The sequence below is a fragment of the Palaemon carinicauda genome, chromosome 26 (genome assembly GCF_036898095.1).
Source record: "Palaemon carinicauda isolate YSFRI2023 chromosome 26, ASM3689809v2, whole genome shotgun sequence".
Taxonomy (NCBI): domain Eukaryota; kingdom Metazoa; phylum Arthropoda; class Malacostraca; order Decapoda; family Palaemonidae; genus Palaemon; species Palaemon carinicauda.
The window spans coordinates 36,229,264-36,253,308 of NC_090750.1; the positions used below are offsets into that span (position 1 = coordinate 36,229,264).

The window sequence follows — 24,045 nt, forward strand, 5'->3', positions numbered from 1 at the left end:
CCTGCACATATACCATATCTTTTCAGCTTTTCCCTCATATAGGAAGGTAAATTAGTATACATTTTGACTTGGAGTTAGGCCCAGGAAGATGGTTGAAACATTAGAAAATGCTTGACCTTCCTTTCCTGCACATCTACCATGTCTTTTCAGCTTTTCCCTTATATAGAAAGGTAAATTAGTATGCATTTTGACTTGGAGTTAGGCCCAGGAAGAATGTTAAAACATTTCAAGAATGCTTAACCTTCCTCTCATGCACATATACCATATCTTTTCTGCTTTTCCCTCATATAGGAAGGTAAATTAGTATGCATTTTGACTTGGAGTTAGGCCCAGGAAGAATGTTAAAACATTTCAAGAATGCTTAACCTTCCTCTCATGCACATATACCATATCATTTCTGCTTTTCCCTCATATAGGAAGGTAAATTAGTATGCATTTTGACTTGGAGTTAGGCCCAGGAAGAATGTTAAAACATTTCAAGAATGCTTAACCTTCCTCTCATGCACATATACCATATCTTTTCAGCTTCTTCCTCATATAGGAAGGTAAATTAGTATGCATTTTGACTTGGAGTTAGGGCCAGGAAGATGGTTGAAACATTAGAAAATGCTTGACCTTCCTTTCCTGCACATCTACCATATCTTTTCAGCTTTTCCCTTATATAGAAAGGTAAATTAGTATGCATTTTGACTTGGAGTTAGGCCCAGGAAGAATGTTAAAACATTTCAAGAATGCTTAACCTTCCTCTCCTGCACATATACCATATCTTTTCAGCTTCTCCCTCATATAGGAAGGTAAATTAGTATGCATTTTGACTTGGAGTTAGGCCCAGGAAGAATGTTAAAACATTTCAAGAATGCTTAACCTTCCTCTCATGCACATATACCATATCATTTCTGCTTTTCCCTCATATAGGAAGGTAAATTAGTATGCATTTTTACTTGGAGTTAGGCCCAGGAAGATGGTTGAAACATTAGAAAATGCTTGACCTTCCTTTCCTGCACATCTACCATATCTTTTCAGCTTTTCCCTTATATAGAAAGGTAAATTAGTATGCATATTGACTTGGAGTTAGGCCCAGGAAGATGGTTGAAACATTAGAAAATGCTTAACCTTCCTCTCATGCACATATTCCATATCTTTTCTGCTTTTCCCTCATATAGGAAGGTAAATTAGTATGCATTTTGACTTGGAGTTAGGCCCAGGAAGATGGTTGAAACATTAGAAAATGCTTGACCTTCCTTTCCTGCACATCTACCATATCTTTTCAGCTTTTCCCTTATATAGAAAGGTAAATTAGTATGCATTTTGACTTGGAGTTAGGCCCAGGAAGAATGTTAAAACATTTCAAGAATGCTTAACCTTCCTCTCATGCACATATACCATATCTTTTCTGCTTTTCCCTCATATAGGAAGGTAAATTAGTATGCATTTTGACTTGGAGTTAGGCCCAGGAAGATGGTTGAAACATTAGAAAATGCTTGACCTTCCTTTCCTGCACATCTACCCTGTCTTTTCAGCTTTTCCCTTATTTAGAAAGGTAAATTAGTATGCATTTTGACTTGGAGTTAGGCCCAGGAAGAATGTTAAAACATTTCAAGAATGCTTAACCTTCCTCTCATGCACATATACCATATCTTTTCAGCTTCTTCCTCATATAGGAAGGTAAATTAGTATGCATTTTGACTTGGAGTTAGGCCCAGGAAGATGGTTGAAACATTAGAAAATGCTTGACCTTCCTTTCCTGCACATCTACCATATCTTTTCAGCTTTTCCCTTATATAGAAAGGTAAATTAGTATGCATTTTGACTTGGAGTTAGGCCCAGGAAGATGGTTGAAACATTAGAAAATGCTTAACCTTCCTCTCATGCACATATACCATATCTTTTCTGCTTCTCCCTCATATAGGAAGGTAAATTAGTATGCATTTTGACTTGGAGTTAGGCCCAGGAAGAATGTTAAAACATTTCAAGAATGCTTAACCTTCCTCTCATGCACATATACCATATCTTTTCAGCTTTTCCCTCATATAGGAAGGTAAATTAGAATGCATTTTGACTTGGAGTTAGGCCCAGGAAGAATGTTAAAACATTTCAAGAATGCTTAACCTTCCTCTCATGCACATATACCATATCTTTTCAGCTTCTCCCTCATATAGAAAGGTAAATTAGTATGCATTTTGACTTGGAGTTAGGCCCAGGAAGAATGTTAAAACATTTCAAGAATGCTTAACCTTCCTCTCATGCACATATACCATATCTTTTCAGCTTTTCCCTCATATAGGAAGGTAAATTAGAATGCATTTTGACTTGGAGTTAGGCCCAGGAAGATGGTTGAAACATTAGAAAATGCTTGACCTTCCTCTCATGCACATATACCATATCTTTTCAGCTTTTCCCTCATATAGGAAGGTAAATTAGTATGCATTTTGACATGGAGTTAGGCTCAGGAAGAATGTTAAAACATTTCAAGAATGCTTAACCTTCCTCTCATGCACATATACCATATCTTTTCTGCTTTTCCCTCATATAGGAAGGTAAATTAGTATGCATTTTGACTTGGAGTTAGGCCCAGGAAGATGGTTGAAACATTAGAAAATGCTTGACCTTCCTTTCATGCACATCTACCATATCTTTTCAGCTTTTCCCTTATATAGAAAGGTAAATTAGTATGCATTTTGACTTGGAGTTAGGCCCAGGAAGAATGTTAAAACATTTCAAGAATGCTTAACCTTCCTCTCATGCACATATACCATATCTTTTCTGCTTTTCCCTCATATAGGAAGGTAAATTAGTATGCATTTTGACTTGGAGTTAGGCCCAGGAAGAATGTTAAAACATTTCAAGAATGCTTAACCTTCCTCTCCTGCACATATACCATATCTTTTCAGCTTCTCCCTCATATAGGAAGGTAAATTAGTATGCATTTTGACTTGGAGTTAGGCCCAGGAAGAATGTTAAAACATTTCAAGAATACTTAACCTTCCTCTCCTGCACATATACCATATCTTTTCTGCTTTTCCCTCATATAGGAAGGTAAATTAGTATGCATTTTGACTTGGAGTTAGGCCCAGGAAGAATGTTAAAACATTTCAAGAATGCTTAACCTTCCTCTCATGCACATATACCATATCTTTTCTGCTTTTCCCTCATATAGGAAGGTAAATTAGTATGCATTTTGACTTGGAGTTAGGCCCAGGAAGATGGTTGAAACATTAGAAAATGCTTGACCTTCCTTTCCTGCACATCTACCATATCTTTTCAGCTTTTCCCTTATATAGAAAGGTAAATTAGTATGCATTTTGACTTGGAGTTAGGCCCAGGAAGAATGTTAAAACATTCAAGAATGCTTAACCTTCCTCTCATGCACATATACCATATCTTTTCAGCTTTTCCCTCATATAGGAAGGTAAATTAGTATGCATTTTGACTTGGAGTTAGGCCCAGGAAGATGGTTGAAACATTAGAAAATGCTTGACCTTCCTTTCATGCACATCTACCATATCTTTTCAGCTTTTCCCTTATATAGAAAGGTAAATTAGTATGCATTTTGACTTGGAGTTAGGCCCAGGAAGAATGTTAAAACATTTCAAGAATGCTTAACCTTCCTCTCATGCACATATACCATATCTTTTCTGCTTTTCCCTCATATAGGAAGGTAAATTAGTATGCATTTTGACTTGGAGTTAGGCCCAGGAAGATGGTTGAAACATTAGAAAATTCTTGACCTTCCTTTCCTGCACATCTACCATATCTTTTCAGCTTTTCCCTTATATAGAAAGGTAAATTAGTATGCATATTGACTTGGAGTTAGGCCCAGGAAGATGGTTGAAACATTAGAAAATGCTTAACCTTCCTCTCATGCACATATACCATATCTTTTCTGCTTTTCCTTCATATAGGAAGGTAAATTAGTATGCATTTTGACTTGGAGTTAGGCCCAGGAAGATGGTTGAAACGTTAGAAAATGCTTAACCTTCCTCTCATGCACATATACCATATCTTTTCTGCTTCTCCCTCATATAGGAAGGTAAATTAGTATGCATTTTGACTTGGAGTTAGGCCCAGGAAGATGGTTGAAACATTAGAAAATGCTTGACCTTCCTTTCCTGCACATCTACCATATCTTTTCAGCTTTTCCCTTATATAGAAAGGTAAATTAGTATGCATTTTGACTTGGAGTTAGGCCCAGGAAGATGGTTGAAACATTAGAAAATGCTTAACCTTCCTCTCATGCACATATACCATATCTTTTCTACTTCTCCCTCATATAGGAAGGTAAATTAGTATGCATTTTGACTTGGAGTTAGGCCCAGGAAGAATGTTAAAACATTTCAAGAATGCTTAACCTTCCTCTCATGCACATATACCATATCTTTTCAGCTTTTCCCTCATATAGGAAGGTAAATTAGAATGCATTTTGACTTGGAGTTAGGCCCAGGAAGAATGTTAAAACATTTCAAGAATGCTTAACCTTCCTCTCATGCACATATACCATATCTTTTCAGCTTCTCCCTCATATAGAAAGGTAAATTAGTATGCATTTTGACTTGGAGTTAGGCCCAGGAAGAATGTTAAAACATTTCAAGAATGCTTAACCTTCCTCTCATGCACATATACCATATCTTTTCAGCTTTTCCCTCATATAGGAAGGTAAATTAGAATGCATTTTGACTTGGAGTTAGGCCCAGGAAGATGGTTGAAACATTAGAAAATGCTTGACCTTCCTCTCATGCACATATACCATATCTTTTCAGCTTTTCCCTCATATAGGAAGGTAAATTAGTATGCATTTTGACTTGGAGTTAGGCCCAGGAAGATGGTTGAAACATTAGAAAATGCTTAACCTTCCTCTCATGCACATATACCATATCTTTTCAGCTTCTCCCTCATATAGGAAGGTAAATTAGAATGCATTTTGACTTGGAGTTAGGCCCAGGAAGATGGTTGAAACATTAGAAAATGCTTAACCTTCCTCTCATGCACATATACCATATCTTTTCAGCTTCTCCCTCATATAGAAAGGTAAATTAGTATGCATTTTGACTTGGAGTTAGGCCCAGGAAGAATGTTAAAACATTTCAAGAATGCTTAACCTTCCTTTCATGCACATATACCATATCTTTTCAGCTTTTCCCTTATATAGAAAGGTAAATTAGTATGCATTTTGACTTGGAGTTAAGCCCAGGAAGAATGTTAAAACATTTCAAGAATGCTTAACCTTCCTCTCATGCACATATACCATATCTTTTCTGCTTTTCCCTCATATAGGAAGGTAAATTAGTATGCATTTTGACTTGGAGTTAGGCCCAGGAAGATGGTTGAAACATTAGAAAATGCTTGACCTTCCTTTCCTGCACATCTACCATGTCTTTTCAGCTTTTCCCTTAAATAGAAAGGTAAATTAGTATGCATTTTGACTTGGAGTTAGGCCCAGGAAGATGGTTGAAACATTAGAAAATGCTTGACCTTCCTTTCCTGCACATCTACCATATCTTTTCAGCTTTTCCCTTATATAGAAAGGTAAATTAGTATGCATTTTGCCTTGGAGTTAGGCCCAGGAAGAATGTTAAAACATTTCAAGAATGCTTAACCTTCCTCTCATGCACATATACCATATCTTTTCTGCTTTTCCCTCATATAGGAAGGTAAATTAGTATGCATTTTGACTTGGAGTTAGGCCCAGGAAGATGGTTGAAACATTAGAAAATGCTTGACCTTCCTTTCCTGCACATCTACCATGTTTTTTCAGCTTTTCCCTTAAATAGAAAGGTAAATTAGTATGCATTTTAACTTGGAGTTAGGCCCAGGAAGATGGTTGAAACATTAGAAAATGCTTGACCTTCCTTTCCTGCACATCTACCATGTCTTTTCAGCTTTTCCCTTAAATAGAAAGGTAAATTAGTATGCATTTTGACTTGGAGTTAGGCCCAGGAAGATGGTTGAAACATTAGAAAATGCTTGACCTTCCTTTCCTGCACATCTACCATGTCTTTTCAGCTTTTCCCCCTAAATAGAAAGGTAAATTAGTATGCATTTTGACTTGGAGTTAGGCCCAGGAAGATGGTTAAAACATTAGAAAATGCTTCGACCTTCCTTTCCTGCACATCTACCATGTCTTTTCAGCTTTTCCCTTATATAGAAAACGGATTTTGAACGAAGCGAAAAATCTATTTTTGGGTGAGATAGCCATGGCGTCCTGATTGAAGGTTCCTTTTTGGTAGCTTTCTTGGGTATATAACTACTAAATATTCCCAGAGAATTTAACCACAGGTTATCACAGAATTCTAACTTCTGGAGCGAGTATCCTAAAGGTTTCCCTTTAAGACATCGTATATCAACAGGGGACGCATATATTAACGCGCCACATAGCTATCTGCACCCCACATAGAGTTAACACTTCGATGTGTAGGGGTGGAGAATAGCTGGGGAGCCGTTCCACAGCTAATCTCGTTCGTGGCTACTTTTGGTACTCGAGACGTAAACAAACGGGCGCCATTGCTAAATGACATCACGTCCGTCCTCATCCTGAAGCCAGTTGCTTGCCGATCACCATGATACAGCAGGACAGGGTGGGACCTGAAAAAACTGGACGATGTAGCAGGGAGGGTCCATCAGGACGCCATGGCTATCTCACCCAAAAATAGATTTTTCGCTTCGCTCAAAATCCGTTTTTTGGGCTCAAGCCATGGCGTCCTGATGGAAAAATACCAGAGAATCAATGTATCGTGGAGATTTTCCCCTTGTAGTGTAAGTGCCGAGGGCTTTGAACAGGTTAGCATAGTAATCTCAATAGAAGAACCGTAGGGAAGAGAACTTCCTGCCCCCCTGGCAGTGAAGTTCCCACAGGCCATGCTGAAGATCAAAGTGGTCATCGAAGGGCTACCCACCTTGCTGGGAGAACATGAAGAACTCGGAGACAAGACTGAATGGTTGGCATTCATATAGGAACATTCTCAAGGGCAGACAAGTGGTGATTAGGCACTGTATGTGAATAGAGAATCGTCTGGTCTCTAAGGTATGATGTAAGTAAGTATTCGTGTAGGAATATTACATTGCAGAGGTGAGTATATACTAAGGGTTGAATCCTTAGTAATCTTCATCGTATATAAGAGGAAGGGGATAATAAAACTATGACAGTCATGTATTTCATAGTATAAGTAGGAGCGGATTGAGAGCCACAAGTAATAAAATAGAAATTTTATTTCACAATTGCAGAATATGTTAATTAATGCAATAAATATGTAAAAGTAATTTACAATAAATTATAATGTACATAGTAATGAAAGACTTGCTCTTGAATCTGAAAGAGAATTTCAAATTATTAGTAGGCATTCGTTCCAGAGGAACGTCAGTCTTTAAAAATAAAACACATCATGCTCTAGGCATGCGGTACTCATGTGACGACTATGACATTTCACCTGGGAGAAGAACAGTATATAAAAAAAAAACACTAAGTGTCTTTGAAATCACTACGTATCACGCGAGGGTCAACATAGGCACCCGAGGAGTTAGAGTCCCAAGTAACTCACTGTTCTATGCAGAGTTAGGTGCAGGTTTCATAACACTACCTGCGGCTACCACAAAATGTTTGACTTCATGCACTTGTTTCGCATAATGTTTGAAGAAAACACGCGAGGATTTCCAGCCTGTGAAACTCTTAAGGCTTTCGAAATCCATACTCTGAAAGAAATTCAGAGACGATGCAACTTTTTTAGGATCGTGACCAGCGGGTGTACTGTCAGGATCCGCTCTGCGAATGAAGTAGGTGATTTTCGCTCTTAGTTGTTTCAGTGACAGGTCGCTGCCCGATGTTTCTCCTTTGAAGAGTTGGCCTCCACCAAAGTCCGAAGTTCTACGAAGATAGACCTTGAGGCTCTCTACTGGACATAGAGAGGCATCTTCTTTCAGGGGGCATATTCTCCAAGGGCCCCATCTTTTGGTGGGTAGTTCGTTTTTGGCGAGAAACGTCGGATCCGGGAAGAGGGTAAGGTCTCCTGAATCTGTAAACAGAATGTGGCCCTCGTCCCTTGATAATGCCACTATTTCGCTGACTCGGGCTCCTGAGACAAGAGCAAAAAGAAAAATAACTTTTTGAGTCAGATCCTTGAGAGGGCACGAATCATTGTCCAAGTTGGAGGCAAAAGGGAGCACCTTGTCCAGGGACCAGGAGATCGGTTTTGGTGGGGGTGCTGGGCGTAGACGAGCGCATGCCTTCGGCAGTTTATTGAAGATGTCGTTGGACAGATCAATCTGGAAGGCATACATCAGTGGTCTAGTCAAGGCCGATTTGCAAGTAGAAATCGTGTTGGCTGCCAAGCCTTGTCCATGAAGGTGAATGAAGAAGGACATGCAAAAATCGATGGTGATTTCCGTAGGATTTTTTTGCCTTGACGAATGAGACCCATTTTCTCCAGGATGATTCGTATTGCCGTCGTGTGGATTCGGTCTTGTATTCCTCGAGGAAGTCGAGACTCTTCTTCGATATCCCGAACCTTTTCTTCACGGCTAGGGAGAGAAAATCATGAGATGAAGGTCCCTGACTTTCAGTGATGAAGCGAAGACAGTCGACTTCTGTACTTGCTGGGAGAGAACTGGGCCCGGGAGAGGGATCAGCGTAGGTTGTAGCTCCAGGACTAGGGGGTACCAGTTGCTCCGAGGCCACTTGGGAGCCACTAGGGCTGCTGTTCCTTTGAAGGTTCTCAGTTTGGAGAGGACTTTCAGCAGAAGGTTGGTGGGAGGGAACAGGTAGATCTTGGACCATCTGTTCCAGTCCAGTGACATGGCGTCCACTGCTTCTGCCTTGGGGTCCTCGTACGGGGCCACATATCGAGGAAGTTGATTGTTGTCGCTCGTTGTGAAGAGATCGATCTGAAGTTCTGGGACTTGGTGAGAGATGAAGGAGAATGATCTTGCGTCTAGAGACCATTCCGACTCTATCGGGCTTGTCCGAGATAGAGCGTCCGCCGTCACGTTGCGGAATCCTTGTAGGTGAACTGCAGACAGGTGCCATTTCTTCTTCTCTGCCAGACGGAAGATTGTCAGAAGTACCTGATTTATCTGGGGCGATCTTGAGCCTTGGCGATTGAGACATCGAACTACCACCGAGTTGTCTAGGGTTAGACGAATATGGATCGAGGGAGGCGGGGAGAGTTTCTTCAGAGTTAGAAGGACCGCCATGGCCTCCAAGATGTTGATGTGAAACGTCTTGAATAGGGGAGACCATGTGCCTTGAGCCTGTTTTTGGTGGGAGTGACCTCCCCAACCCTCCAGCGAGTCGTCCGTGGGGATGTTGAGTGATGGAGGTGGGTGTTGAAGAGGGATGGGCCTTTTCAGGGCCTTTGCTTCCGACCACGGCTTGAGGAGCAGCCGAAGTCTGTTTGGGAGCCGTCTCTTGAGGTCTCTTCGAGCGATGGATGCGGAACGTCTCCAGCCTCCCGCGGCATCCTTTAGCTGTGCACGTAGCACTGGGTTTGTCACTGAGGCGAACTGTAGAGAGCCTAGAACTCGTTCCTGCTGACGTCTTGAGATCCGTTTGGATTTCAGCAGTCGCTTGACAGACCCTGCTATTTCCTTCCTTTTCTTCTGGGGAATGGAAAGGCAGTGTGACTGAAGGTTCCACTGGATTCCTAACCATTGGAACTTCTGAGCTGGAGAGAGGCGAGATTTCTTTCTGTTTATCTTGAATCCCAGGTGTTCTAGGAACTGGGTGACTTTGTTGCAGGATTTTAAACAATCCTCGGGCGATGGAGCCCAGACTAGCCAGTCGTTGAGGTAGGCCATCACCTGGACGTCTCGGAGGCGAAACTGTTGAACGATGGCATCCGCCAGCTTTGTGAAGATGCGAGGGGCCACATTGAGGCCGAAGCGCATGGCCCTGAAGGCGTAGCTTTTCCTTTGGAGTCGAAATCCTAGGTAGGAGGAAGCGTGGTGGTTCATTGGAACGTGCCAGTAGGCATCCGCCAGGTCTATGGAGACCGTGTAGGAACCTTGAGGCAGAAGGGTCCTTATCTGTTGAAGAGTCAGCATCTTGAACTTGTTGTTCGCTATGAACTTGTTGAGGGGGGATAAGTCTAGAATGACTCTGAGCTTGTCGGAGTCCTTCTTGGGGACGCAAAACAGTCTCCCTTGGAACCTGGTTGACTTTACCCTCCTTATCATCTTCTTGTTCAAGAGATCTAGGACATATTCTTCCAGAAGGGGGGTTGATTGTTGGAAGAATTGCTGGAAGGTTGGGGGTGGTTGAGTCCAACTCCAGCCTAGACCCTTCTTGACGATGCTGTGTGCCCAGGGATCGAAGGTCCAGCGATCCTGGAATTGGCGGAGTCTTCCTCCCACCGGAAGCACTTCATTGCTTCTGGTGTCCCGAGGGTTTACTGCCTCGGCCGCTAGCTCCCCTTCCTCCTCTGCCTCTGGAGGGACGGCGAGATGCGTCTCTGCCTGCACCTCTGTTTGAGCCTCTACCTTTGGGACGAAAGGTAGTCGTCTGTTGCTCGAAAGCAGGGGTGAAAACCGGCGACTGTGACAAGACCGGTTGGGTGACCAGCTGAAAGGTCTGCTGTGGCTGAGCTGCCACTTGGGGAGTAGCGGGTCCCGGAAACTGCCGTCTCTGTTGACGTTGCTGGGGTTTCTGCTTGGAGGATTTCCTCTTAGGTTGAGGGCCGTCGTCCTGAGAGGATTTCCTCTTCTTCGACATGCCCCACTTGTGGAGAAGGTTCCTGTTCTCCGTGGCGGCCTTGTCGGTGATCTCTTTCACAAGGTCAGAGGGAAAGAGGTGCTTACCCCAGATGTTGGAGGAAATCAGCCTCCGGGGTTCGTGTCTCACTGTGGCACTTGAGAACACGAATTCACGACAGGCTCTCCGAGCCTTCATGAAGCTGTACAGGTCCTTAACTACAGTGCCAAATGCGTTTTGGCGAGCACCATGTAGTGGTCGGGGACTCTAGTGTCACCGGCCATGACGTCAAGCTGTACCTGGAGGGACATAGATGCGGCGAGCCTTTCCTTCGTGTCTTGTTCCCGACGAAGGAGATGGTCATTAAGTTTCGGGAGGTCTTCGTTAAACTGACGTCCAGCAACGTCAGGATCTAGTTTCCCCACCACGAAAGTATGCTGGACATCTTTCCAGTGTTGAACATCGGGGGGAGTAATCAGGGAGAAGGGTCTGCACTCCTCCAGTGCAGGGCAAGGTTTCCCTTCTTCCACTGCTTTGTGTACCGCAGCGAAGGCCTTTTCCATGAAGGGGAGGATCGCATCATCTGGTGCGACGTAGGTAGGGTGCTTCTTGCTCAGCGCCGGAAGCTTTGAGCAGGTAAAACCCCTACTTTTAGAAGCGTTGGCCAGCATAGCCTGGGCCTTCGGGAGATCGAACACTATCACCTCCTTAGGTTCGGTGTCTTCTTTAGAGGCAGGTTCGGATCGAAGTCGGACGTAACAGTCCGGATAAGCCTCAAAACTCGGGAAGAATTCCACTTCTTCCAGGGCAACCGAGCCGACCTTCTCACTGACGATCCTGCCCGTTGCGATAGGCATGTGCTCAGCATACCTCCAGGGGTTGGCGTGCGAACATGCCGGGAGGTCCTTAACCGAAATCCTTTTCGGCTCCTTTGAACTTCCCATGGTCTTGATGTATTCGTGTGTTTCACGGAGTTTCTTGTCCATAAGAGCTTCGAGCATACGGAACATCTCCTGGGCGCTGGATGGGATGGGGTCCGGGGTGGCGGAGGTAGACGGGAGTGATACTTCCGTCGGTGTAGGAGTTGGGGCGGGGGTGGAAGGCGGAGCGACCTCTTGCTCCGACTCTGCGTATTCCACTCGGTCTTCCTCATAGTCCAGTTCTTCGGCCATGAGGTTCCTCTCCGTGGTCTCAGACACCTCCGACATACGATCCGCGTTGTCGGTATCCAGGCGACACTCGTGCATGGACTGGGCCATGACTACATCGGGTTCCACCGTGATCTGGACGGTGGGGATCTGATCCTTGAGGACCACAGAGTCTGGGGATGCCTTCGGGAAAAGCAAGGCCCTCAAGTCTTCAGTGGCAAGGTATGGTCCAGTGGCGTTCTTCTGGAAGCCACGCACCCATTTGCGTAGCTTCTCTCGAGAAGCGTCCCTAACCTCCGCTGAGGGAGGGTTATTGAACGCCTCGACCAGGCGGTCCTGGCAGACCGTACAGTTCTGCGGGTCCCAAAACTTCAGATCACCTCTCTTGTTGGCGCAAGGGGCGTGAGTCCTACACGCCGTGTGACCATAGAAGTGCGGGCGCTTCACTCCACAGAAGCCGTGGTCGCACTTCACGTACTCTTCCTGTAAGAGAAAGAGAACATGAGTATGGGGGAGTCATAAGAATGACTTATATTCTAAAGTTAAAAATTAAAGGATTAATCTTTAACTTAATATTAAGTGGTATAAACAATGTGATGTTTTGAGAGTGGGCGGAAATGAAGGCGATAGACACATACTCCGTGTAACCCGCCCGGCTGGTTACCGTAACCTTATCCATAGGCAATTTGTTTGTGACCGAGGGCACAGGGCAGAATTCTTCATAGATTGCCAGGAAGGCAGGGGGAATTCTAGTGGGAATTGCCAAGGATATAAAACTGGGACTGAGGCCACTCAGACCATAGAATTGGGAACGTAGACGATCCCATAGGGTAACGGTTTCCGGCAACCAGCCGTGCTAAGATACACACAGCATGCTGGAAATTTGTGATATGCAAGAAGACAGCATGGTTATTAATAGAACGGTAAGATAATACCTATCTATTTATGTAGTCAAACCATCTGGTTGCAATGTAGGGCTATCAACATGAGATGATAGCTAGTAGTAGGGGTGCAAGTCGCTTTGACGCCTCCGGAAGGCTCCGGCAGACCGATGGCACGCCGGAGGCCGCTCCAGCAGAGTTTCTGGCATTAGGGAAGACAAATATATAAGTCAGGAGTAATGCCAGGATGGCGGCCGCCGGCACAACGGCGGCACGCCGGCGGGAAGCGGCGGCTCCGGCAGTCGAAGGTTGCCGGCTTGGTGACAGGGACAAGGAAAGGGCTATAGCAGAACCGGACTGCCGGCACTCCGGGGGCCGGACCGATGGACGGACGACCGAAGCTATGAGGTATGAGGGAAGGCCATCGGCTGGACGCCGACGGGAGGCGGAAGTTCCCGGCACACGGAGGACTGACGGCCCAGGGGGCAAGGAATGTGTCACCAAGGGCGGGAGGTGGGTATCACCGACAGGGGAGGCGGCAAGGGACCGGCACCAGGATAGTGAAAGAGACAGAAGGAGGGATGTAGGGGTACGGACACGGACCCCAAGACATCCCACCTGAGTGGGTGTACCCATGATAGAGGCTAGCCCTATCACCCAGAGGCAGGGGCCGCAGGCAGCCGGGAGCCAGGGTAGCCCAAGGGAGGGCTAGGGAACACCCAAGAGGGGGGAGAACCCCTGCGGACAAAACGCATCCAGTGGCTAACCCCATAGGACACTATGAAGGGTATATGTACCAGAGCGGACTGCACACAGGGGCTCAAGGTAGCCCTATCACTCCACCCTAAGGAGGAGTTGTAGGACAGGGGACAGATGGGTATAGACTAACCTAAGTATAGGCTAGGCCATACAAGAGATAGGAGGGGAGGGGAGAAGAAGAAGGGTCTTCTATAGGGGAGGCTCTGTACCAAAGCGGCCACCAAGGAAGGGAGGACGCTCCCTAGCCTAAGGTAAGGCAGCCTGTCTGAGAACGGTGTATGGGTATCGTTTCAGCAAGACACAGAACTAACTCCCCCTAAGCCTAACCTAGTGCAGGGATGTTACACCCTGAACTAGGAAGGATGGAAGACGTATCGCTATTGCAGGGAAGGTCGGAAACCTAGCCCCAGCAATAGAGAAAAGGCATGCCGTTCCTCATTCTCGGACGCAACCCTAAGGGGGGATCATTCCCTTAGGGAGGACAGAGAAGCGATAGATACTCTGATATGAGCTTGATCCCCTTACGTGGTAGGGGGAGCAAGGCTACACAGAGGGGATGCCCTAAGGCAGGGGGTGAAGGAAGCATATAGGGGTCCTACATGTAGGTTAGGTTAGAAAGGCACACTATCAAATCTATCCCCTATATAGTCCCTGAAGGCGAAAACACTTGCATCACAGTCAACAGTATCATAAAATAATGCCACTATCTTCATAACTAAACCTAGGATCACTGAAATATATCATGCATGAACACTGATGATAGGCACTCTGGCCTAGGGGCTAGACTAGCGAACTGGTATGGGGTCAGATGATGACCAATAACAGAGCGTCAAAACACAATATATAAAGTTCCTAGCTATGAAGACTAAATAACTAATAGTATCGATTAGTTAATGAGGCCGGAAAACGCTGTTGAGGCTAGCTATATAAGGCATGCAAAACAACAGCGACGCCATAAAATGGCGGGTACGGTCGATGCACAGCTCTGCCACAAAACATAAAATATCTCGAAAAGTAAAAGTTACTTTACAGTCAGAGCTTATTTAAACAATACTGGAACCTTGTACTCAACTTTCCAGAAGAAGGCGAGGCCGAGGGTAGAGACATGGCTAAGATGCAAGTCGATAAGATACGCACAGGGAAAAATTCGTCTAGTAAGGCAAGCTACTAAGCGAAGGATGAGGACGGACGTGACGTCATTTAGCAATGGCGCCCGTTTGTTTACGTCTCGAGTACCAAAAGTAGCCACGAACGAGATTAGCTGTGGAACGGCTCCCCAGCTATTCTCCGCCCCTACACATCGAAGTGTTAACTCTATGTGGGGTGCAGATAGCTATGTGGCGCGTTAATACATGCGTCCCCTGTTGATATACGATGTCTTAAAGGGAAACCTTTAGGATACTCGCTTCAGAAGTTAGAATTCTGTGATAACCTGTGGTTAAATTCTCTGGGAATATTTAGTAGTTATATACCCAAGGAAGCTACCAAAAAGGAACCTTCAATTAGGACGCCATGGCTTGAGCCCAAAAAGGTAAATTAGTATGCATTTTGCCTTGGAGTTAGGCCCAGGAAGGATGTTAAAACATTTCAAGAATGCTTAACCTTCCTCTCATGCACATATACCATATCTTTTCAGCTTTTCCCTCATATAGGAAGGTAAATTAGTATGCATTTTGACTTGGAGTTAGGCCCAGGAAGATGGTTGAAACATTAGAAAATGCTTGACCCTCCTCTCATGCACATATACCATATCTTTTCAGCTTTTCCCTCATATAGGAAGGTAAATTAGTATGCATTTTGACTTGGAGTTAGGCCCAGGAAGATGGTTGAAACATTAGAAAATGCTTGACCTTCCTTTCCTGCACATCTACCATATCTTTTCAGCTTTTCCCTTATATAGAAAGGTAAATTAGTATGCATTTTGACTTGGAGTTAGGCCCAGGAAGATGGTTGAAACATTAGAAAATGCTTGACCTTCCTCTCATGCACATATACCATATCTTTTCAGCTTTTCCCTCATATAGGAAGGTAAATTAGTATGCATTTTGACTTGGAGTTAGGCCCAGGAAGATGGTTGAAACATTAGAAAATGCTTGACCTTCCTTTCCTGCACATCTACCATATCTTTTCAGCTTTTCCCTTATATAGAAAGGTAAATTAGTATGCATTTTGACTTGGAGTTAGGCCCAGGAAGATGGTTGAAACATTAGAAAATGCTTGACCTTCCTCTCATGCACATATACCATATCTTTTCAGCTTTTCCCTCATATAGGAATTTAAATTAGTATGCATTTTGACTTGGAGTTAGGCCCAGGAAGATGGTTGAAACATTAGAAAATGCTTGACCTTCCTTTCCTGCACATCTACCATATTTTTTCAGCTTTTCCCTCATATAGGAAGGTAAATTAGTATGCATTTTGACTTGGAGTTAGGCCCAGGAAGATGGTTGAAACATTAGAAAATGCTTAACCTTCCTCTCATGCACATATACCATATCTTTTCAGCTTTTCCCTCATATAGGAAGGTAAATTAGTATGCATTTTGACTTGGAGTTAGGCCCAGGAAGAATGTTAAAATATTTCAAGAATGGTTGACCTTCCTTTCATGCACATACTGTATACCATATCTTTTCAGCTTTTCATTCATATAGGAAGGTAAATTAGTATGCATATATATTTTAGAAACTAGTTTCTACTAATTGTTTACATAATTTTCCATACATTACATTCATCATCATCATCTCCTCCTACGCCTATTGACACAAAAGGCCTCGGTTAGATTTCGTCAGTCGTCTTTATCTTGAGCTTTTAAATCAATATTTCACCATTCACCATGTCTTACTTCACTCTTCATAGTCCTCAGCTATGGAGGCTTGAGTCTTCCAACTCTTCTAGTGCCTTTTGGAGCTCGGTTAAAATTTTGTTGAACTAGTCTCTTAGGAAGTATGAAGATCATGCCCAAACCATCTCCATCTACCTCTTACCATGATCTCATCCTTATATGGCACTCAAAAAATCTCTCCTAGAGTTTTGTTTTTAATCCTGTCCTGCCATTTAACTCCCAATATACTTCTAAGGACTTTGTTCTTATATCTACAAAATCTGTTGGATATTGTTTCATTGTCATACCACGACTCATGTCCATACAGTAAGACCGATCTCACTAAACTGATATATAGCCATATTTTTATATGTAATTTCAAACTATTTGATTTCCAAATTTTACTTAACCTAGCCATTGTCTGATTTGCTTTTTTCAATCTTTCATTAAACTGAAATTCTAGAGACTGTACAGTATTAGAAATCAAAGTTCCTAAATATTTAAATGATTCTCTTTCATTCATCCTTTCTCCTTCCAATGATATTTAATCTCCCATTGGACATTCTCTTCCCATCATCTCTGTTTTTCTTCTATTTATCTATAGCCTAACCTCCTGTGATATTTCATGTATTCTGGTAAGCAAGCATTGCAAATCCTTTGGTGTTCTGCTAATAAGGACAACGTCATCAGCTTATTCTAGGTCAGCTGATTTCCTATTACCAATCCAGTACCAGCTTATGAAACCTAGGGTGCATTGGAAGATGTTAGCAATGTTAAAACAAAGCACTGTACTTCGTCCAAATACATTGAAATTCCAGTTGATACTGTATTTCTTTATCTTCAATACTGCTGTTAAATTTACTCACTGTGTATGCAGTACAAATTTTTCCTAATTCTGATCACATTTTGCATTCAGATCTTCCCAGACTAAACCATTCATCATGTACTAGATATACTGTTAATTCTAGCAATATTCCTGAAGTTTTATTCCTGTTGTATTTCAAACTTGGAAAGATGTTCTATATCATGTGGTTGAATTGATGGAACTTCAGATTGCTCTTACCTTTAATACAAACCTTTAGCCTTTAATAGGAGTATGACTTCAGTGAAGCTGGAACGGCCATTTAAACTTTTACCGAGGTAGTAGTATTAGTTGCTGGTGGGTAGGCCCAGGTCACCCACCAGGTAATGTAACCTTCCTTTTGACCAAAGTGGCCGGGGAAGTCAAATATACTTCTCAGTGTCCTCATCTGGCTGCTTTAATCTTTGATTTCTCTTTCAGATGAAATAAAATGGTTTTTCAGATAGTTGTTTTTAAGGGACAGTTTTTCCTGATGACTTTAATTGTGTTAAAGTTTTTTGTGCTACATGCCATTATTGAACATATTATTCCTGTCGAGCAGCATGTCTGTTGCTGTTTTATCCTTCGTATGTAACTGTACTCTGATAATATGAACCTAGCGATAGGATATCTATAGTGCTTCATCGGAAGAAGAGTTCTGTTGTCATTAATTATAAGGGGAGGGGAGCTACCCTACTTTGTTCCCTCAGTGTCTGTTGATCCTGGAAGGGGCTAAGGACATATCACATGACTGTGCTGTTGTGACCTCTTCACTATGAGAGCGTTGTCATCAACCTGTACGACTCCAGAGAAGAAAACTTATAATTAATTGATCGGAGTTTCTGACACCTAACTCCTACCATTGCTTTCCCTATGGGAGAGGCAAGGCTGTACAAGGAACCTTTCTTGAGTGAATGCTGAGAGTTGTTCGATAGCGTGAAGAAATATTGGCACACAACACTATGGAGGTGTCTGGGTACACGGTTGGGTTGTTTTCACATACCTGTTCTCGGTGTCATGCCAGGAAGAGTGAGGACCGAGGTTTGTCCCATAGTGGGAAGAAACATTGGTCTTGACAACCCTCATACGAACTGAGCATATGCATTGCTGGTCAGGATGAAGGACGCTGTAGAATATCAGTATGCACTGCTACTGCTGCATCCCCTTTGTCTGTCGTAGAGTTCCAGAGACTACAACTGAATATTTGGTTGTGACACCTGCTGAGGAAGAGATCACCTAGGCATAGGATAACCAATCAGTCCGACTCTCCTGTGTCTCATTCTGATTCCTCTTCATGGATTTTTGTACCAAAATGCTACCCCTGGGAAGGCGTTGAAGGTAATAGGTACAATTGCTCATGAATCTGCTATCAGGGCAAAGTCTACTAAGAGATGAGGCACGATCATTGTTGGTCACGACACACAGCCTTGCTCTCGTCCCTCTACTTGGTGACTCCTCTACATGCACAAAATTCAAAGGCTGCCCCTGACAGATCTGCTAGAGTTGTTGTCCTCTGAACATAATCACCTCTGCGACCATGATCGTTTCAACTCTACAATCTTCATATCTTTGATCTTCTTCGTCCCTGATTGTCTTCTCGCACAAGATTTCTCATGCACATTTATTGCCATGTGCACAATCATCTACAAGCATGATCGTCCACATGCACGAGCAGCTACATGCATGATTGTGCACGTATGAACGTCCACAAACACAAACTTCTGTGCCCATGAGCTTCACAAACATGATTACCCACGCACACAAATTCCACAGACACAATTTTGAAAGCCTACAATCATCCACGAGCATGATGATTCATATGAATGGTCATCTACACCCGTAGTCATACATGAGCACAATCACCATGCACACGATTCCTACAGTCTAAAGGTTTACATGCTACGTTCCAGGTTACCATGGGGTCCAAACGCTCCTACTCCGTTTGAGCAGTCACTATGTAATCAGTCTTCTTTTGCTCAGCCAGATGAAGAGAACAATCATGACCGATATCTTCCCCCATTGTAATGTTCACAAGTGTAATATTGAAAAAAAAATTTGTGTTTATTTATTTATTGAATAAACTTGTATATTTTGATTTAGACTTGCTCCACTCATCAGCCATCTAATTATCTCATATTTTGTGTTGCAGGATTGTGCAATGCCCTACGCTCAGTAGGGGAATAATAACTTGAAGTGATAATACTAATAATGAGAGCTAAAGTGCAACTCAGTAAAGGATGGTTTTAATCATGAGAGCAATAGTGCAAACCCAGTAAAGGACAGTTTTGACAATAAGAGTTGAATTGCAAGGCTAGTAGCTGACAAAATAACAGACTTTCGGTAGGGAACCTCCTTAATATATTTATTAGGCCACTAGACGTTGATGTTATGGGAGATTAGAGCAATGCGACCTGAAACTACCCAATTTGCTAAGGCATTTGTGATGGTGCAAGGAAGTTTTCCAGTTGAGATTTTATGAAATCTCTTAAATGACTTCCTGTGGTTACCATGTGAAAAATGCATTGATGATTGGTTTGTTGTTTAAGGATTTCAAGACTGTGATCAGATGATTTTAGTTTTTTGTACTGTGAAGTCAGTTTCTAGCCTGACATGACTAATATGATGCTAGCTGGGTGTAGAATGACTTTCTCCTCTGTCTTCTGAGGAAATTGTGATGCTTCTTAGAGATATCAGGGTTCCTTGCGGACTAAAGACTTTCCCGTGCTTTAAGGGTATAGAGGAAGATATCCAAGAACATTGCTTCTGACTTATGCACCTTCAGTCATGCTGGTCAAATGAGATTCTTGAACTCCCATCGCAGTTTGGGTACATGGAATCAAGGCTATCAGATCTACCTTAACCTTCAGGAAGAACTTGTCATTGTCGCTAGTCCGGAAGGTAAGAGTCTGGTATGACTGACAACCTTTGCTGCCTACTATCCACGAGAGTTTACCAATAGGTTCCTGGGTAACCTCGTTCTTGGTTCTGTAGTAGTTACTTAAGAAGTTTTGTTGGAAACCTAGCTCCTTCACAGAACATATAGCATCTCGTCTAAGATAGCAGTTGTGACTTAAGTCTATAAGGAGAGGTAGAATGTCTGGCCATTGTCTTCCTTTTCCCTTTTGGGCTAAAGCAGTCTTTCCATTATATAATGTACCGGACGCAACCGAGTAACTTATCTTTACTGACAAGTTCTGTATTAAAATATCTCTCCCATCCTCCCAGATGATGGGGAGGATAGATGAAATATATGCTACCATTTTCTCAAAATGACTGCATTTGGACACCATATCCTTGCAGACATAGGTTCTTCCAAGAGCACCTACCAATCTCTTGGTAGAAATCTAGCCTATCACCTGAGACATCTCCATGCCAAGGTTGTTAGTAGATTCACAGGAATCATCACTTTTGCTTTCTCCAAGACCTCTGTTGTTGAATATTCCTCTGCTGTTGAATCTCTCTGGAGGTGAGGTTACTGTGACTTCTTTATACCCTGGGAGTGCTATTATATATTGATGACATTTCGGCCATAGGTGTCAGCTGAGGTAAAATACTAACATTCCAGTTATTAGGGCTTAGCGCTCTAGAAATCTTACGATTTACTAACTCATCACTTTTTAAGATATGATCTTATGTGATTTTTTGAATAAATTATGCAGAGGCAGGTGTTTTTTAAAACTAAACTGCCTATAATTCTCAATTCCTTAATCTTTTTGGTGAATAAGACCAATAACCTCTTTTTGGGGTAGCTCAGGAATCAACTTGGTTTTAGATTCGGATTACTATAATAGGTTAAGCCAAGACTACCCAGCCCAGTTTCACTCCTTACCTAAATGCTCAAGTAGTAACAGTTGGTCATGTATACTATTTAATTAAGGATAGCTTTGGTTAAATGCTTAAGTGATTTACAAAAGTTGTTGTTTGAGGTAGGGTTTGGATAACACAATATGATCGTATTGTTTTTACCTTTATTCAAATCCATATGGTTTTAAGACCAAAAGTCTACCCCCGATTGTGCATATCCCTTCTTTAAAACTGGAAGTGTGTACAGTAGAATTTTTTTTTTTTTTGGCCGGTAAGAGCTGTGCTGGGAGGAACGTAGAGAGGAGAGGTCCCCTTTTTTTGTTTCATTTGTTTGATAGTGGTTACCCCCCAAAATTGGGGGAAGTTCTTTGGTATATGTATGTATGTAAGAGCTGTGCAGTTATATTTGGATAAACAAAGGTAGTAGAGTTAGTATCCTCAATTTGTTTTGTGGGGTGAGGATCCGCTAACCAAAAATGCTCTGAAATGCACAAAGAATTTGATGAAAAAAAAAAAATTATTGTAGAGAGTGAAGGTTCATGATATTAATAATATACTAATCCCTTGCTTTTGTAGAATTTTTTTTTCATTTTGATTTTTTTTTCTCTTCTTCTTCTTCTTCTTCTTCTTCTTCTTCTTCTTCTTCTTCTTCTTCTTCTAGCGGCAACTTAGGGCGTATCAAAGTAGGGGTTTACAAAACATAATCCTAAAAATCCAATCTAATGTACAGTACTTTATTTTTAATTGCTTTAGTAAACAAGCTGGAATCATGAATTTCATGCTGTAATTTGAACGTTTTATCAAATACAGCTAAGCTAGACAGGTTATTTAGGTCAGGTTGGTAACCCTTAACACCGTTGCATTGCTTGTACAGTACTAAAAAATTATCCCTCTGTTTACTTCCATTATGTGGGAATCAGCAATATGAGCATCAGGGGGATTCTTTTCTGTGTTCACCTTATGTTAATATACAGTACATGGCCACCTGTCTCCCCACTGACTCATAATATCAAGAGGAGGGATAAAGTCGATTTCAAAACTAAAAGCTTTATAGTATATCCTTTGGGGACAACCTGGGCGTCCTACCACTTACGGTAGAGGGCTCTCTTCCTTTGTTAAGCGCATGTATTGTTTAAAGCGAAAGAAAATGGGAAAATTTTGATAAATATTACAGGTAAGTGTTGATTATACCAAGCTCCAGGGAAAAAAAGTTATATGAACTTCAGGTGAATATAGAAATAAGAAATTTTATTATAATTCTAATTTTATTTCCTTATTAAAGTATTTCTTCTTTTCTTGCATTTACTTTGTATTCACAATTTTTTTTTTTATTTCCAGATATACCAGCAACTGCTAAATGAAAGAAACACCTGGAGGATTCTCGGATCCCTCTACAGTGAACGTCTAAATGATGAAAATAATATTCAGGAATCTCCAATGCTAGATGAAGAACATTTAACTGATTTTACCGTTGTAAACCAACTATATGACCAGAATCGCATCATACGGGAGGTACATTTTTCAATATTTAACTTAGCCGGTGATTATAATAGCTGCAACTCTGTTGCTCGACAGAAAACTCTAAGGTAAAATTCGCCAGCGATCGCTACACAGGTTGCGGGTGTGCCCAACAGCGCCATCTGTCGTCCAGATACCCAGTACTCAATGTAAACAAAGAACTCAATTTTCTCTCTGTCGTGCTCCCGACAAGACGTGCTTATTCGCTGTTGCTAAACTGGATTTGTTTTCACAACTAATTGGTGAAGTACACTATTCTAGTTTTGAGCTTTCGCTATGCAGGTGTTTTATCTTCATCTTAAATCTTGAACTCGTTTTGGATAGATTTAATTATGGTGACAAAGAGAGTATGGACTTTCTTTCACTTTTAAATGGCCGACCCTTCCCTTACCGGAAGTGTGTTTAGGCTTTTAGTAATTATATCACGTTATAGATTTTCCTCTATATATTTTATATCTCTCCGCCTTTATTAGGCCTCTTCGATTAACTTTCCATTTATTATAAACATATAAAAATAATTTTAATGTTTTGTTTATATAGACCTTTCCTGAGAGTAGACGGTCCTAACTTGGAAACCGAAGTTAATCAACGTTGAGCCCTTTATATCGTAATTAGCTTTTAAAGAGCTAAGGATTTAAAACTTTTTACTGTAAATGTAATATTTTATGAAAGAATTTCTTTGATAGTCTTCGTACTGTTTTCAAAGATGAACTAACGTTTAGTTTATTTATGCTACGCAGTTGTTGACGTTCAGGACGTTCAACATGCGCTCTATCGTTACGATAGAGAGAGAGTGTATCACGGTTTCACTTTGCAGTAAGAGTAAATCGATTCTGACGTTTTGTTCATTCTTTCTTAGCTTAAATGTTTTAAATTCTATTTTAAAGGAACTTTTTATTTGAAAAACCTTTCAGTTTTTTCCTTTAGTCAAATAACATGTTTTTTTTGACGAAATATAATTGGGCTCTTCTCTTAGGTGCGAAATCAAGAGAGAAAGAGAGAGAGAGAGATAGAGACGCAGGGAGAGAGAGGAGAGAAAACGTTCCGTTCAAGCGGGTAACGTTGTTCTCGTGTTACTCTCGTCCCTAGTCGCTGTACGGGGAGGAAGGATAAAACGTTTTAGTTTTTTATTCTCGTCCTCAGGCTATGTGCGGTGAGAGATTGAAAACGTAGTTATATGAACTAGTGTTTAGTCTCTTTCCCAGCCACTGATTTTTTTTTTATCTTTAAATATGTTTTCTGTTTTTTGCTGGTATTAATGAGCTTGCATTATACGACTGATTTCGCAATTACTACCTTTTAATGAAGGGTAGAATTGCGTGTTTCAGGTAGAAATCAGTAAAAATTTCAGTGAAATAAGTGCAAAACAGAAAATCGAAGTGATAAAGTGATATGCGCAAAGTGTTACAGTGTTGCGTCCGAGGGTTCGTCTGTTCGTGCCTGTCGTTCACCTAGTCCGGGACCTCTTACATGCTCCCAAGCCCAGGGGAGAAGTAATGTCAAACGACTTATGGGTTCGAGAGGCCTTGACCAACGAACAGACGTTTTCCCTCTATGGTATCGGGTGTATCTTACCAAGATCTCCCCTACCATAAGACG

The 24,045-nt window shown here is 42.1% G+C and overlaps 1 protein-coding gene across 1 annotated transcript in view; it reads left to right on the forward strand.

The window, feature by feature from the left end:
- LOC137619486 (nuclear pore complex protein Nup107-like) overlaps nt 1-24,045 on the forward strand; it is a 195,963-nt gene that overhangs the window by 68,727 nt on the left and 103,191 nt on the right. Inside the window, exon 6 of the mRNA XM_068349555.1 lies at nt 22,267-22,440. Within this exon, the coding sequence (XP_068205656.1) occupies nt 22,267-22,440 (174 nt within the window). The remainder of the gene's footprint in view (nt 1-22,266; nt 22,441-24,045) is intronic.